This window comes from Leptinotarsa decemlineata, unplaced genomic scaffold (assembly GCF_025532065.1).
Source record: "Leptinotarsa decemlineata unplaced genomic scaffold, Ldec_3_MD MMD2_tig00000505_RagTag_RagTag, whole genome shotgun sequence".
NCBI classification, from domain to species: domain Eukaryota; kingdom Metazoa; phylum Arthropoda; class Insecta; order Coleoptera; family Chrysomelidae; genus Leptinotarsa; species Leptinotarsa decemlineata.
The window spans coordinates 5,055,982-5,072,300 of record NW_027412549.1 but is presented as its reverse complement, the minus strand read 5'-3'; the positions used below and the strand labels follow the sequence as shown (position 1 = coordinate 5,072,300).

Sequence of the window (16,319 nt, the reverse complement as noted above, 5' to 3'; positions counted from 1 at the left end):
ATCCACTTTTTTTAAATAAAATTATTTGGACTGATGAATCGAAATTTTCGAGAGAAGGGATTTTCAATAGAAAAAATCGTCATTATTGGTCCAGTGAAAATCCTCACGTCACAAAAGAAGCCGGATTTCAAGAAAAATTTAGTTTTAATGTCTTCTGCATGTTGATGGACAACAAATTGAGGTACGTGATATACGAGGAGTCATTAACATCCAGAAGCTACCTGAATATTTTGGAGGATACTGTAGACAGTTTCGTGGATAATCTGCCACTCGAAGATTATCGAAACTGTTGGTACCAACTAGACGGAGCTCCTGCACATTGCACAAGAGAAGTGAGCGCAGAACTGGATAGACTATTTGACGATCGGTGGATGAGGCGCTTGGGAGCATGGAATTGGCCAGCGAGATCACCCGATCTTAATCCATTAGATTTTCATTTGTGGGGAATGTTTAAAGAAAAAGTTTACAAAATACCCGTGCGTTCGAGAGATGAATTGTTAGAAAGGATTGCCCAAACATTTGAAGATTTGGATCCCAATGAAATCAGATCTGCCACCACGAAAGCAGTCAACACCCGCATTTTAAAGTGCTTGGAAGTGAACGGCCAGCGATTCGAACATATTTTGAAATATTCCACATGATTGTTTTACTTTTTTATAATTATTCATATCAATATTTCCAATTTCAAGTTTCTTGGTGCTTTTTTAAAGTTTATCCAAACATATTGAAATTGTTCTGAATTCGTATAAATTTCTTGAGGTTCATTGGCGGTAGATTCGGATACATTTCATTGAACTTTCTCATGTTCTGCTGATAATTTTGTCACACTGTCCAAAAATAATAAACAAATTCATAAGAACTTCGTTTGAATAGTTTTGTTCCATCGTTTTGAAGGTATTTGCAACTTCTGAAGTGACGAAAATGTCGATATTATTAGGAGAATGTCACAACGCTACTGTCAAATAGTAATCATGGCCTGCTTACCAAATACCGAATGGAAATACCATTCTGAAGGGACATTTTCACAAATAAATGTTCATAAGTCCAAAACTTGACTAGTTAGGTATAGGTATGATATACATAGAAAGAAAGCAAATTTCAGCAGCTTTTCGAATTTTCAATAATATACAGGGTGTTCCATTTAAAATAATCAAATTTCAGCAACTTTTTCAAGCAAACGAAAAAACTGTATTTTTTTACCACCCTGTATTGAAGTAACGGAGATTAGACAGACGTGTGGGAAGTGTCCCAGTATCACCTAACTCCAAACCAAATTTCGATATCATAGTACTTCTTAACTAAAAGATATCGGCATTTTTAGAAGTCATGATTTTCGAAGAAAAAAATTGAAATTAATTTTTATTTCGAAAACGGTAACAGATAGGTACAGGGAAATATCAAGAAAAGTTGTCGGGCAATTGTTGGAGATTCCAAAAATAATATTATATACAGAGTGTTCCATTTGAAAAATCAAAGTTGCTACTGCTTTCTAATAGAAGCGGCAACACCGCATTGTCGAAAATATTTTAGTTGGCTAGAGAATGTCCGAATATGCCCTCCATTGAATTTTCAAAGTGATCCGTTGTCTGGTTCACCAGAAACGTCTAATGTGCCATCCACCGTGAATCAGCCTGTATCTTAAAGTAAAATGAATACTTGTTACTCTTCAGACAATTTAACACCAAAATTATCTAATTCAGAGGACGAATCTTGGCCGGCGGCAAAAAACATTTCCGAAAAAAAGAATTCAATTTATTATTCAGATTTCCAATATAAATGTACAAATAATTAAAATAGTTTTGCAACTTTTAGCTAAAGAGAAAAAACCAGCTACGGCTCTGCATTTTTCATCAGAAAAATAATTATCAATAATTCAAAGTTCCCGTCATATTTTGTCGTCATTTCAATTTCACAGATTTACGTCGGAGAAAGTCGCCACAGATTGAATTGATCAGCCGACTGACATGTGAATAAACCAAAATAAAGTATTTTAAAACAAATCGAAGACGAAGTTTTTAGATTTGTTTCATCATTTAGCATTGAGAGTGAGTTTCTCGTAGTTGTATATTATGATGGAATCTACACTATTCAGCGTTATCTGCTTATTATTACTCATATTAAATCTTAGTGAATGTGAAGAAGGTGAGTAGAGTACAAGATTTTTGGGTAGGTAATAATATAGGAAGTGTTACAAAAAAGTGATCAAACGCAACAACTCACCTATTGTGTGAAACATGACTTTGTGTTTTTTTTACAACTGATGACACTTCATAAAACTAAACATGAAAAGCTTTTGGTCTTGAAATTTGATGATCTAACATCACTTATACAAATTTCATATTCAAATAACACTTGAATAAAAATACCTTCTTCATGAAAATGAAATGTAGAAATATTTTCTTTCATTTATTATTTTTTTAATATACTTATATCCTGCGAATTGTCAAAACTGAAGACGTATAATCTCCGCGACACTTTATGAATGACAATGAGCGATTGCATATTTTATAATTATATCAGCACTCTTATGAAGTCGTTTTCAAAAATCTGCTCTTGCATTACATATGAGTTGAAATGTCAATAAGATTACTGAAATGGCGAAATAGTAGTTTGTTTATTGTATATAATAACATGAACGAGAACTTGGTAAAATGAGCAAAGTCTACGATACACTCATATTTTCTTATCATTTGATTGGTACCTTCATCTTCTTGAAATCAAGATCAGTTTCATTGGAAAATAAAGTGTCAACAACGGATTCTATCAAAACCTATTTTAATTAAAATTTCACCACGTTTTATAAGTTTATAAAAGGAAAATAGTGACATTTTTGAATACAAATAATTTGAGAAAAATCATAAAATACAAAGGAATGCATTAAATTTTTATCCTTGAAGCAGTCATTTCACTGGAAATATATAGCATATACATCGTGAAATGAAATAAAAAAAGGACTCGCGGAGAAGAATGAAACCTCATGAAACAATTCTGGGTGACTGAAACTAATACATTAGCGACACAAAATTTTGTTTCATAGTCTATCGAATATGTCAATAGCATGTAGTCGAAAAATATTCGAAAATACTATATGACTCGAACGTATGAGGTCCTAAAATACTTTCTTGTAGAACTTCATTTCATATAGATTGTGTTAAAGAATTTTTTATCTTCGTTTTAGGCCTGAGACATGTTATTTATTACATTCTGTTTGACAAATTCGAAAAATGAACTAATAAACTTAAAAATCCATCACCCTGATTCATTTGATTTTTCCATAACTCATACAGATAGTGCTAAGTTGTTCCATAGGAAGGACTATTTCAGAATTATGATTACTATTTCTATTCAAGATTTTTCTTCATTCAGTTGGATATACTATCAATAACAGGGAATAAACTGATTGGACAAAATTCGGAGGGTTGTTTGAGATTTTTTACCACAAAATGGATCAAGAATAATTGATCTATTTGCTTTCGCTTCAATCTATACATGGATTAGACGTGTATTTAAATATTCACAGCAACCAGAAACTGAATATGAAAAAACGTGTGCGTATCGGGAAGCCCGACAGAAATGATAACTAATCCGAGTTGGACTATTTAATATTGAAAATAAATCATCTGAAGGAAATTCGTTCAGGTCAGTCTCAACTCCCTACACTGTATGTTTATGGACTGACATATCAGAAAACAACTACTCTCCTGGTTAATACCACGAAGGGCGTTGGATTATATCCGACAGGTGTCAGGTGCATATGCTGTTGGCGATACAACTGCCGCAATAGATTTTCAGAACAGCAGATGTTTCTGATCACACTTGCACCATAACAGTTCTTTGTTGTTCCATAGTTTTATCATCGACAAATAAACACACTTTTCATACTGAATCACATGACAGCTGTCATCGTTAATTGTTTGTTGTCTCTCTCTTCGTTCTTCAACCACATTTTAAAACAAATAACGATTTTTAGTAACTTTTAATTCAATAATCTTCTTTATATCCAGTGAGGAGTCAACCTCTTTTGATGTATTGTCATGTTTCAATTGTTTCAAATGTAACATTCTTTTCGACACGGTCATCCTCACTAATAATAAGTTTGAGACTTTTCATAATAATGTTTATATTTTACTACCATCAAATTATTTATAATAACTTTCAAGAGCGGTGATAGTTTTACGTTAAATGGTCACTGTTAAGAGTATATGTCGACTGCACACTGAACACTGAATCATGTGAAGAGAGGCGAGAGAATCGTTTGTCAGAGATAAGGCTAACGCTGTGTGTTAGAGTGAGGATGAAGGAAAGCCAGACATACAGGCACTGTTCAAGCGGTTTACCCTCTCATAAGAAGTTATCACTTCAAGAAGATACACGGAGTTTACAAAAATGTGTCATTAACATGCATAACAACAAGACAACCATCACATCTTTCAACCCATACCGTTTATCCTAAATCGGGAATTACTCAAAAACTCTTACAACTTTTCAACTTCAACTCAAACAATGTTTTTAACATTTTTATCGGTTTATTGTATACGTGCATTGTTATGATTTTGTTTTTCAGATAACGCCACAAAAGGGTATCAAACCAGAAAAAATATTCAACGAAAAAGAGCAGGACACAAAAACCATGACTATGAATCCTTTCCACGTTCAGAAGTTGAAGAGATAATTCCTTGTCCGCCTCCCTTTTCAGTGGTTGTGGATGCTCCACCAAATAAACCTGCGAGAGAATGAATCAGTTCTTCAAGAAATTGGATTTCCTGTCCTCATAACGTATTACCTGAAAGAGTGATTTAGATTGCCAAAGAATGAATTATGGTGAAGTGAGAGACAATCCGGTTCTATTTCCTATTATGTTGTGATTGAGAAAGTGATTGGGTTGATTTGATTTAATATATAGATTTGATATTGTTTATAGATTTTTCTCTAGTCAGAAGCCAGCCAAACATTCAAGGTCACTTAGTGTCGAGTTTTTGGATTGCTGAAAGTAATATGAGTGAATTTTTGTAGAAATGAAAACCAAATAGATAGCGATATTTTACTTACGGAGTCATTTAAAATTATCAACTATATTCTTTCCTCCATTTTCAAATTCAAAATCTACCAGGAAGTATGCACCATCAACAAATGAAAAAATTGGCAAATAACTTCATATTTCTGTTGTAGCACTTAAATATAACTCTAAGTAACCATTTTTCAGTTCTCTCTGCGAAATTTTCCTCTTTCGAAAATTATCAAATGACTCAATTGTTTCATTCCATGAATAATTTATTAAAAGGAAAATGAAAAAAGCAATGTTACACATTTTCTGGTGAATTATTCTGTGAATGAAAGCTCAATTCAATGGAGATTGAGCTAGAGCCGAACATACTGAAATCATAACATCAAAATTGTGATGGTCAGCTGATAGTGAAAACTGACTGAAATAACGTAGAACTGTCATTTTTTCATTTGATTTCTCAGAAAAGGTTATAATTCAACAGGTGAATGATCTTCGTTTGATCAATAAGCAAAAAAATAACCAAACATCATTCTTTGTGCACGAGTATGCCAGTTTTTCGTGAAATGTTCTGTCAGTATATTGAAAAAGGAGGCCAAACAAATTTATATTGGAATTGTGACTAGAATTATATTGTTATCGGTGTCAATAATGTCACGTCAGTGTATGAATTTTTAATATATCTTGGTATCATTAGAAGTCTTTTTTTCACCAGAAGTCTGATGGCGCTAACAATGGTTTTCAACTGGAATGGCATATATTGCTTTCCAAATTCGAATTCCGACTGAGACAGACAACCAGACAAAACAAATTCGAAACACGATTTCATTGACAAATTTATCATTCTCAGAAGATTTAAAATAATTTACTTTTCATTATTTGAAAGCGATTTGAGATAATGGGAATTGAAATTTCATTTATTTTTATTTTCAAGAAAACTTCATGTGAAATGAACAAAACTTTACATTCGTTGATTTAACTCATATTGATACAGTAATAGATACGAAAGTATTACAAATTATGAAATTACGATACAACAACAAAAGTTGATTAGCGCTCCGGGGAGACTTGATTGATTCCAGTGGCGCATTTGCTTTTTCAGCTACAAGAAAACCCGGAAAAACCTGCAGCATCACATCATCAGAAGATCTTGATCTGCCAATGTCCTCTATTTCATAGAACGAAATATAGGGTGTCTCCAGAGGCTCCAATAAATTCAAGATATCGCCAGAATATTTAGTGACATGACTATCTGAAATTTCAACCAGTCCGTTTCGTCTTTGACGAACCACAGTGAACAATGACTGCATAAAGATCATAATAGTGGTCAGCTTGATTGAAGCGATCATTTATTTCAAACGTTTGTAAGAGTTTGGTGATTCCGTGAGAGGTTGAGTCATGTTTGAAGACCATCAGTGTTATTATTAGATTGACTGGTGCCTCAGCTATACGTGTTGTCTTATAATAGTCAGTTATTTCATAAATTCCACGTAGGTAGTGATTTTATAGGAAACCTGGAGCCGAAATATGCCGTAAAACAATTCTGCAAAAATCAAATTGACAAATGAAAAACCTTGTAAATTATTCGCCGGTGAGGATTTTCAATGAATTCCATGATTTTTTTGTGATCAGTGCCGGTTTTTACGTTATCAAGTTTGAGCACCATGAACAAAATGTCATTACATATGCCCGAAAGGGTTGATCATCTTGAAATATATTGAATTGTTTTGAATTTATCCCACTCTGGAATTTTGTTTGCAAAGATTTTGCAAGATAATTGCAAATAATATATTTTTGAAACTATATTTTTTTTATTCTCGAATCATAATTACCTATAAAATACCATATTTCAACACCATAAATAAAAAATACTTATATTATCATCCGATGAAGATGAAATTACAATTCCTCAACATCTTCATAATGAAACACTCTTTGAATTGAGTAATAATTGAAAACAGGTTGAATACATCAACTTTTCAACATTATCTTTGCTGTAACTCCTGAACTGAGTTTAAATTTTGGAGTTGAAAATTACTTTGCGAGTTTATGGTTGGTTTATGAATGTTCCTAAAGTTTCTTTGGTGAACATTCACATTGTTGATAAGAGTTTCACACTCAGTTTATTTTCTTAATTGTAATGAGTGTATCAATAGTTTTTAATGTTTTATTATAGCCAGCACATAAGTGCAATGTGAATTTTTTTTTAATAATTATCAGCACTGCATAAATTTTTGCCACAATTTCCATAATTAGGTACTCCTTGAGTGATCGAACTCAAAATAAGCTCTTAACAAAAATGTATAACGAACTTTCGTTCCCAGAACCCATTCAACACTGAATTACAAGGATATCACTTTTCCTGTTGAGTTTTTACTCCAAATACTATTTATTTGATACTGCAAATATATTTTTGAAAGTACCCTTTTCAATCACAAATTTTTCAGAAATTTTGGAAAAAATAAAATGAAAAATAATGTTTTCCTTTGGCATATATCAAGCTGCTATGAACACTGTCGAAGAAGTGTTTGATATCATTTTAGTAAATATAAATTTTCAGGGTATTTATTGAACATGCGGACTATTCCTTGGACTATTCTAAGGATATTTTTCCTTCAATAATTTCTGATAGGGCGCTTTGTTTCGAAGACACGGAGTGAAAAATAATTTCGACAACAAAAATTTATTACCAAAAATTACATGTTATGTTTCTTATGTACAAATACTGTTGAAAATGACTAACCCGTCTGGATGCAAGAATCCAATCTTCTCTTCATCGACTCCCGAATTCTTTCAAAAACACCAGGATCGTTTCTGATTGCGTTACACCCAGCAATTATCCGATTTCTCAAATCTTCCACATTTTCCACTGGAGTGGTATAAACTAATGACTTCAGGTGGCCCCATAGAAAATAATCCAGGGGATTTAAGGCCATAAGTGAGGTCCACCTCGACCAATCCAGCGATCTCCGTATGTTACTGTTAAAAACTCTCGAGCCATTATGCTAAAATGCGCTGATGCACCATCGTGTATAAACCACATCGCATTTCTTGTTACCAAGGGTACATCCTTCAGAAACTGCGTTTCTTCCAAAAAGTTGTGGTATACCTCGCCGATAAGTCTTCTTTCCTTTCCTTCCAGAAATACCAATCCAATTAGGAAGTCACCTACAATTCTCACCCAAACGTTTAACGAGAACTGATGTTGACCTTCAAGCACCTCATGTGAATTTTCTTCAGTCCAAACATGATTATTGTGGAAATTCCTTATGGCATTTCTTGAGAAACTGGCTTCATCGGTAAAAATAATAAGAATCAGTAATTGAGTGCGCAAAAGCCATTGACAAAATCTGCAGGAAGAAGTGCCTGAACTCGTTGTATGTGGTATGGGTACAACAAATAGTTTCTAACAATGTTCAAAATCGTCCTGTGCAATTTATTCAGTAGAGGTACCTGGATCTTCTTCTATCATGGCCAGCAGATTCTCTTCTACTTCTATCGTTCTTACTGTCATTGACCTTCCTGGTCCTCCATTTCGCTTCAGTGCTCCTCTTTCACGTAGTCGTTGATGTATACTTTTGAAGGTTTTTCTAATAGGCACATTACGATTAGGAAATCGTTCACTGTACAACCGCCTAGCTTCCAATGAATTGCCATCAGCAAGTCCATAAATGGAATGCATGTCAGCCATCTCTGCGTTACTGTAGCGATTCATGATAGAGGACTTCACTAACAAGACTTTAAATATTGAAAACAAAAAATGTACGTCAAATATACAAAGTCAATCAGTTTCCTTCTATTCAACACATACAAATGATCACTTACGACACAAACTGGTAGAAAACAGTTCTCTTAAAATAACTACTTTCATATAAATATTGAATTACACGAATAACTAACCTTAGAAAACAACTAAATTTATAATAATATTGAATATTGAAAACCAAACTATACAGGTAGTATATGAAAATAAATTTCACTTACATGAAACCCCGTCATCCTCGAAGGCTGATTTTCAGTACCAATCTGGATAACATTAGAAGATAAAGTACCCAATTCATTCATGAAATTACGACTTCATGTCACGAATGTGTTAAATCTACTCATGACATCGATGACAGTAAGTAATGACAGTCATTCGTTTATTTGATTAATTACCAGTCTCAGGAATCTTGAACAAATTCTAAGAGGGACAGTATTGGAAGATATTATTTTTTTGTGGTAACTTTCAAAAGAAAGGAAGGAAGAAGCAATTAATTTCAAAATAATTTTTACAAAGATGTGTTGATCATGCAAAGAAGAAACTTTTCTACACAAACTCATTATTTCGAAACATCGGATGTCTGCCATTGGTTTCACATCTTTCATATAACTTATTGTACAGCAATCTTTCAGACACACAAATACTTTTATATGAACATTGAGTTATACAAAGAACACATTTTCTATTCAATTTGTACTACAAACGTTCGTTATGGAATTGAATCATATATCATTCACATAGTCCATCCTGGCCTTTCCAGAAAGGTAGAAAAGTCACTGGGAGACATCTTCTTTATATCGACAGGTGTAGGCCAAGACTCGCCGAACACACACTCTCTCATTGACAATAACTCCAGATACATAAGACATGCCTGACAGTTTCATCTTCATGTTAACATATTCTGCATAGAGGTGTGTCCACTAGCCCCATAATATGGAGGTGTTTCCTTAGTTGACACTGGGAAATCAGAAATCCTACTGTTAAGCATATGTTTTTCCTGGTCATCGTCAGATATTTCTTCGGCACCAGCTTCACAGGGTCGCCTTGCAAGACTGTATCCTTCTATTCCATCCCATCTTTTCAGGGATTGGGCATGGGTTTGAAGTTTGGCTAGTTCTGAAATTGTCGAAGTCATCAGACCGTAGGTGTCACTGGATCCTAAAATTCTTAGTCCAGCTGCTTTCTTGGCTAAAAAGTCGGCAATGCGATTACCTTCACTCTTGTCGTGTTCTTCAACCCACCCCAGGATAGTGTTATTATCCACCGAGGCTTTGGCTAAATCTTGGTGACACTATAGTACTAGCCCTGAGGTAACACGTTGTCTGTTCAAGGCTAATAGGGATTGTCTACTATCAGTGCAGATTGTTATGTTTTTGCCAGAAATTCCTTTTTTGGTTATTTCTTTTGTGGCGATTGAGATATCAGCCAGTCTTGTTTGAACCACGCTTGTATTTTTCCCATTTCCCACTTAATCTCAAGAATAGTGATCTGGAGTAAACTCAATATCCTGAGCCTTCTTTGGATAATTTTATTATCTACCGAGGCTTTGGCGAAATCTTGGTGGCATTCCAGTACTAGCTCTGAGATAACAAGGTGTCCTTTCAAGGCTAATAGGGCTTGTCTGCTATCAGTGCAGATTATGTTTTTGCCAGAGATTCCTTTCCTGGTTTTTCCTTTTGTGGCCAGTTCTGTTTGAACCACGCTGGTATTTTTCCCATTCCCCGCGTATTCTTTAGGCTTAGTGATCTGAAGTAAACTTCACATCCTGAGCCTTCTGTGGTTTTTGAGCTTTCTGTATATATGCTATATATGGGTATTGCATTTGTAGCATCTGACGCTGTGTTCTTCTTTATTTGTTTTCTGTAGGGTTTATTAAACACAAACCTGGGTTAAATTTCATCGCTGGCTGTCTGCAGCAGAGGTTGCGCAGTAAGCGCTTTTCGCCATAGGCTTAGCTTCAATCGATCCGTTCCTACTACAGTCACCTGGATCTATAGTGATCCAGGTGACCACACGGGGTAAAAGGCACCATGTGCGTCCCACTGTCCTCCAACAGTTCTACTTTTTTTTTGTATAAAGAAGGAGAAGTAGAAAGCCAAAACGTTTCTTTTGCAAAAATCTTTTCTAAAAATATATCCATTTCAATTCATATAAAAATATATATTTTATCAAATGTGGAAGGCTGTATTCAAATAAGAAATAGTACCATCGTCTTTTCCGTCGCTATCTCTTCATCAGCAGAATACTTCCTGTAAAAGTGTCTATAGAAAACAGACAAGTTCTAACAATGTTGCTTGTGTAGTTTGGGTCTCCAATCAACCGGAAGGTCGTTTTTATATATTTGAGCCAATGGATAATTTGGGTAATGTAATGTAATTATGCCAAAAAATATTTACATTCAATTCGACAGTATTATTCGATGATGCGGGCAGTGTCCTGTCAATGGTATGTGTGAATCTTGAACATTTACCTTCTTCACCATGTTGTGGAAACTCGATAAGTAAAATCTTTTTTTTTTCGATACTTTGATAACTAATAAATCCCGTTTCGTTCTGGAAACTCGATAAGTAAAATCAATTTTTTTTCAATAATTTGATAACTAATAAATCCCTTTTCGTATAAATAATATTGAAAACTCCAGCCAGGGCTCACATTAATCCCTTATTGTTCATATTGTTTATTTTTTAAGACGATTTAGTATAATTGGGCAATGGATTCGACCAATCATATGGCAGTGCCCGCCATATGCAGCCACAAATGTCAATCGAAAATGATGACATTCCGACCCCCCCTATATAGTGATTCTGTATTGAACATGTATTTGAACTGAATATTATAGGAAAACTGTTAATTTTCAAATTGAAAAGTTCCAAAGAAGGTGAAATAAGATGTGGAAGTGATGTGGTGAATATATACTTGTATTTTTCCATAGTTTGTATAGTTGAAAAAGAAGGCTGAAAAATTGCGATTTCTGGAACTTTAGAGGTCCATAACTTTTTTACAGAATTGGAGGACGCAGTCTATCCAGTATTTCTCATGAACAGTGTCAGTAATAATAGCTTCATGTGTACTTCAATAGCTCATTTCCCAAATTTCCTATTATAAAAAGTTCTCCAAGAAAGGTGTTTCAAATTCCATTGAAGAATCGTATTTTTCGCATGTAGAATTAATTCATGCTCTTGTAAATTTTGAAGGAAATATATAAATCTAGCATACACAACACATCTCTTGAATGAACGAGAAATGTGAAATAAACTAATCAGTAGTACCACAAAACACAGTGACAACTTGGTCTAGTACTAACTACAATGTTTGACTTACCCAGCTGAATAAACTTCTTCTGTACTGCTCCAACCAACACATGTCACAGGAGCTCTATGGGATGGTTTGTCGGCAAGAGATATTTTGAATCTCATTACTAGTTGGAGAGAATGAATGAAAACAATGTTGAAATAATATTGTAAAACAGAATTGTACGAGTTGATTGTATTGTGTTGCCATGGCAACGAAATAGATTCGCTGCATGTGAGGGTGTATACAGGGTCAAGAAGCAGTATACTATTGAGTTCATACATCTTTACACTCACTTGAGAAAGTTGTTCGTAGGTTTGTTTTTATTTTTGGTGGAAATGCATTTCTACAAGTTCCATCATGAACTAGAAGAAGTCAAAATATATGTTTTTATATTGTTCACTCTGAGGATTGTTGTGCCTAAATTTTTCATTAATTTAGTGGATACCTACTTTTCCAAATTCACGAAAAATGTATTGACATTTGTGAGATTTTTGCTATAAATCGTTATCAAAATCGCAAAACTCGTTTCATTGTATAGAGCTGCCAAATGTATTGGAAATTGTCAATGTAGAGTGAAACAAACACGTTTTTTTTAATTGGTTATGTGGAAAACTCGCAAGTATTTTTCAATATATTTATGTGTGAATACAAAATTTTGGCATACTCTATTCTACTCATCAGAATTTTGGCATAAAAAATATTGAAATCTTCAGCAAACCGACTTTTTCTCACAATGAAAAGTATTTTGGGAAAAACCTTCATAATCCTCTGTCGATAGGTAGATAGTTGGGACATTTTTCCATGCTACAAAAATGGGAATGATATATTTTTGCATTTTTCAAGATGTTCAAAGTATAAATTTCAAAGCCAGTATTATTTATCTCTTGATATGGTGGAAAAGTTGAAAAGCGTTTTTTCGACCAATTGTTCGAGGTAAGCATTAACGAGGTCCTAACTGTCATCATGCGATTTCTAGCATTAATTAGACTATACTTAGTGAATACCCATCATTACAGAGTAGTGATCGATCCTGAACCAAAAATAGTGGTTGATTCCATAAATTGAATAAAGAAATCAACCTCTCACGAGTACTCTAACCAAACTGCTACCCATATTTCAGATAATTGCTTTCAGTTCCTTATGTTCCAAATAATTTAGCATTCTCTTATTTCGATCTGGAAGATTGTGTAAAAAACGAGGCATTTTCGATATGTTTCCGATTGTTAATAATACTGCCTAGTTTAGTGAAAATCTTACATTATACGGTTGATGATATAAGTTGAAAACAGCTTTCTGTAATTACAGTTTTTGAGCAACCACATGAGCTCAATAATTTCATGAAGCAGAAAACTGTGAAAGAGACAGAAATATCTTGTTCGGCGGTCGATGTCGAAGCCTTGCTTTGAGACGGACCTCTATGGAAAGCCTTAATTATTTTTACTATACCTACGTGGATTTAGTCTTCTCTTGAGCCCATAGATGGCGTTCTTGTGAGACAGATGGCCTCCTTCAGAAACGATTTTGTTTTGAAAATGTGTTTCGATTTGGGTAAAATGAATTTGGACAAATTATTACAATTTCATTTGAAAACACTCTTAGTGACATGCAAACTCGGCCATATTATCCCTTTGTGGAAAGATTTTATAGGTGAATATTTTTCAACGATATGTTCAATCAAGAATATCTATTCATGTGACCAGTTGGGAAAAGTTGTATTTCGTGTAACAAGCGCGATTTTTGGGAAAGTACACAAAGTAGAATTTAGTAACGAGTTCCATACAAGAGTGGCCTTAACTTTTCGTAATGGATGACGGAATAAACTTTTCATAAATCACTTGTGAAAAGTAACGCATTTTGTAACTTTTGATGTAGGTATGCATTGTATACATCAAAATAAAAAAAAATATCTGCGCCGTCATTAATTTGAAAATTGTGTGTGAAACAATCATTCATCTGAACACTTCGAAAAATATTCCCTCGAGTCCCTTCAACGAGATTTCTCCTCGAGTATCTCGTGCTCAATCTTAATTTTGATAAATTCGGCGTCGAACCGAAACCGACCAACAGGACTTCGGAAAGGGGGTTGGCGAGCCCTTATCCAAACAATTCCATCGGGGCGGTTTCGGTCGCGGTCGTATAAATAAGACAACGCAGATGGGACCGTCCTGGGACCGATAGGAAAGTGTTAAATGGGATTAAGAGGGTCCGGTCTTGCGGGAGACAATAGGCATTTGGGAAGGAAAGTTGGGGGGTGGTTAGCTGAGACAGCGTTTGATTAAGGGATTTTTGACATTGTGGAATTCTAAGAATTTATACACTATTGACTCCGTAGATGAATGCTGCTTTCGTATGAAATGTCTTTAAACCATGATTCATTTTGACACAGATGAAAACTATACAATGTCGCGAAGATGAATCCTTGAAAAAATATTCATCAAGTCGAAGCGAACTACAAGCGAGATTACTGTTTAACTCGAACCATGCGTCTTATGCGATTCATGAATAAGCGAAAAAGAGCTGCCAGAATATTTTACTCCCTTGACCGTCCACAATGATATGTGAAGTTCCATGATTTTCAGGAACATTCTATATTATTACCTTAATCTAGATTCTACCAATTTTCAGAATGTCCCTACATTTTCTGGAATGTTATGGAATATTATGAGAAGCTCTGAAACACTCTTGAATATTCCAGAAGTTTTCAGAGAGCTAAACTTTTAACCACTATATTTTTAATAGAATGCTTTTGAAGTAAAAATCTTCCATGATAGGTTCTTATTTTATTCGAACGTTTCAGATCATTCACGATCATTCTATCATATTACAGAACATTCCAGTTTGTTCCGAGATGTCCTGAAATGTTGTGGTATGCAAATACGCTCGACTATCCTGGAACTTTCTATATAGAGGGCCAGACTTCCAATCCTCATATCTACAAAGGATAGTCCATCAGGTAGGATCAGGATTATTTTTCTTGGATCAGCTGAAATAACATATGACAAAAAAATGAAGGCATATATAGTCTCCTGTTTGTGAGAAGTCGAGTTGAGTCGCTAGTCAGTAGTCATAGACAATAAACGAAACATAGTGGTATTCTTATTCTACTCGCTACAGATATCACATAATATCACCAGCTCCTAAGTATTCAGTAGGTAGTTTATAGAAGTTAATATTGATGAACTCTTTTGATAAACGTCATCAGTGGTAATTTTCGGCATACTTACCTACTTATTTTTTTTTGGGTCCGGAGATGTGCATATGATATGCTCAAGTACAGGTAAAAACACCTCACTCTTGTATCTCATGTGAACCTACTATTTTGTAGGTACGCGTGGCAGATACCCGATGAAAAAAAAAAACTACCCTAGCTAATGCCGCGCAGAAAGCTAAAGTATAACTATCAGGCACCTGTGCAACGTCTTTTATTTGGAAGATTCGTCAGAAGTAACTTCCTATATATGGTCGGGACGACCAATCATAGACCAGTTTCGGTGGGTAATTTCAGACGGAGTGAACCTTTTGACTATCCAGAACGAACAAAATTTATTCCATCTAGTCATAAGCTCCATCACCGGTTGATTCAGTAGGATGTACCACTGTGCCACCTGCAGACAAAAACCTACAAAATCGTAGGTTCACATGAGAGACATTGGCTAGGTGTTTTTACCTGTAGAGCATATCATTTGCTCTGCTGTAGCAATCGCTGTTGATAATGAAAAGTTATTCGTTCTGCACCTTATCGTATCAGCAAGGAAGTCTTCTTGGTGCTACAAAATAAAAAAAACCGGTGTACTACATAGCCATATATGTATGTTATACAGCTGCTCTGATTGCTTGTATTTGAATCAAGATTGGCCACATTCAATTAAGAGCTATCTTTGTGTCTTGTGATCACTTTTGATGAGTAGCCATCAAAACCTTTACAATCTCGAAGCATTCATATCGTCTTCAATATTTTTTCTATCATACCCCAGCGATGCATAGAATAGAATTACAGATCCAGTATTTAGCTGTGATAGGAGTAGTTGATATTGACAATAGGATCAAACGAATTATTTTGTACATTAGAAACTAACTGATCATTTTGAATTACACAAATCCCTGTAACAGATACCTTTTTCTGATGAAAATTGAAAGAACCTATATCACATTTAAGTTTTTGGAAGCTAAATATTCCCAATTTATTTTTGACTCCAACCTTTTAAGAAAATCACCCTGTACACTAATCTGAGACCCAGTGCGAATTTCCTCAGTTTTCTT

General features: G+C 34.5%; 2 protein-coding genes across 5 annotated transcripts in view; one reads left to right on the top strand and one right to left on the bottom strand.

Annotated features, from left to right (window-relative positions):
* LOC111513865 (uncharacterized) overlaps nt 1-5,701 on the top strand; it is a 57,539-nt gene extending 51,838 nt beyond the window's left edge. Inside the window, exons 1-2 of one of the 3 annotated variants that reach the window (XR_012465131.1) lie at nt 1,258-2,045; nt 4,565-5,701. Coding sequence is in view for 1 of the 3 variants with exons in the window: in XM_074173796.1 (XP_074029897.1) it covers nt 4,565-4,737 (173 nt within the window). In the remaining 2 variants the exon portion in view is untranslated. Of the gene's footprint in view, nt 1-1,257; nt 2,143-4,564 lie in introns of those variants that run through there. The other 2 variants (XR_002723275.2, XM_074173796.1) reach the window with 2 other exon arrangements.
* The window catches only part of Oseg5 (intraflagellar transport protein Oseg5), an 85,897-nt gene extending 73,624 nt beyond the window's left edge, over nt 1-12,273 (bottom strand). The window contains exon 1 of one of the 2 annotated variants that reach the window (XM_074173792.1): nt 12,087-12,273. In XM_074173792.1, coding sequence (XP_074029893.1) covers nt 12,087-12,181 — 95 coding nt within the window. In that variant the 5' untranslated portion in view covers nt 12,182-12,273. Of the gene's footprint in view, nt 1-2,220; nt 2,486-12,086 lie in introns of those variants that run through there. The other variant, XM_074173794.1, reaches the window with a different exon arrangement.
* Nucleotides 12,274-16,319: the final 4,046 nt, after the last annotated feature.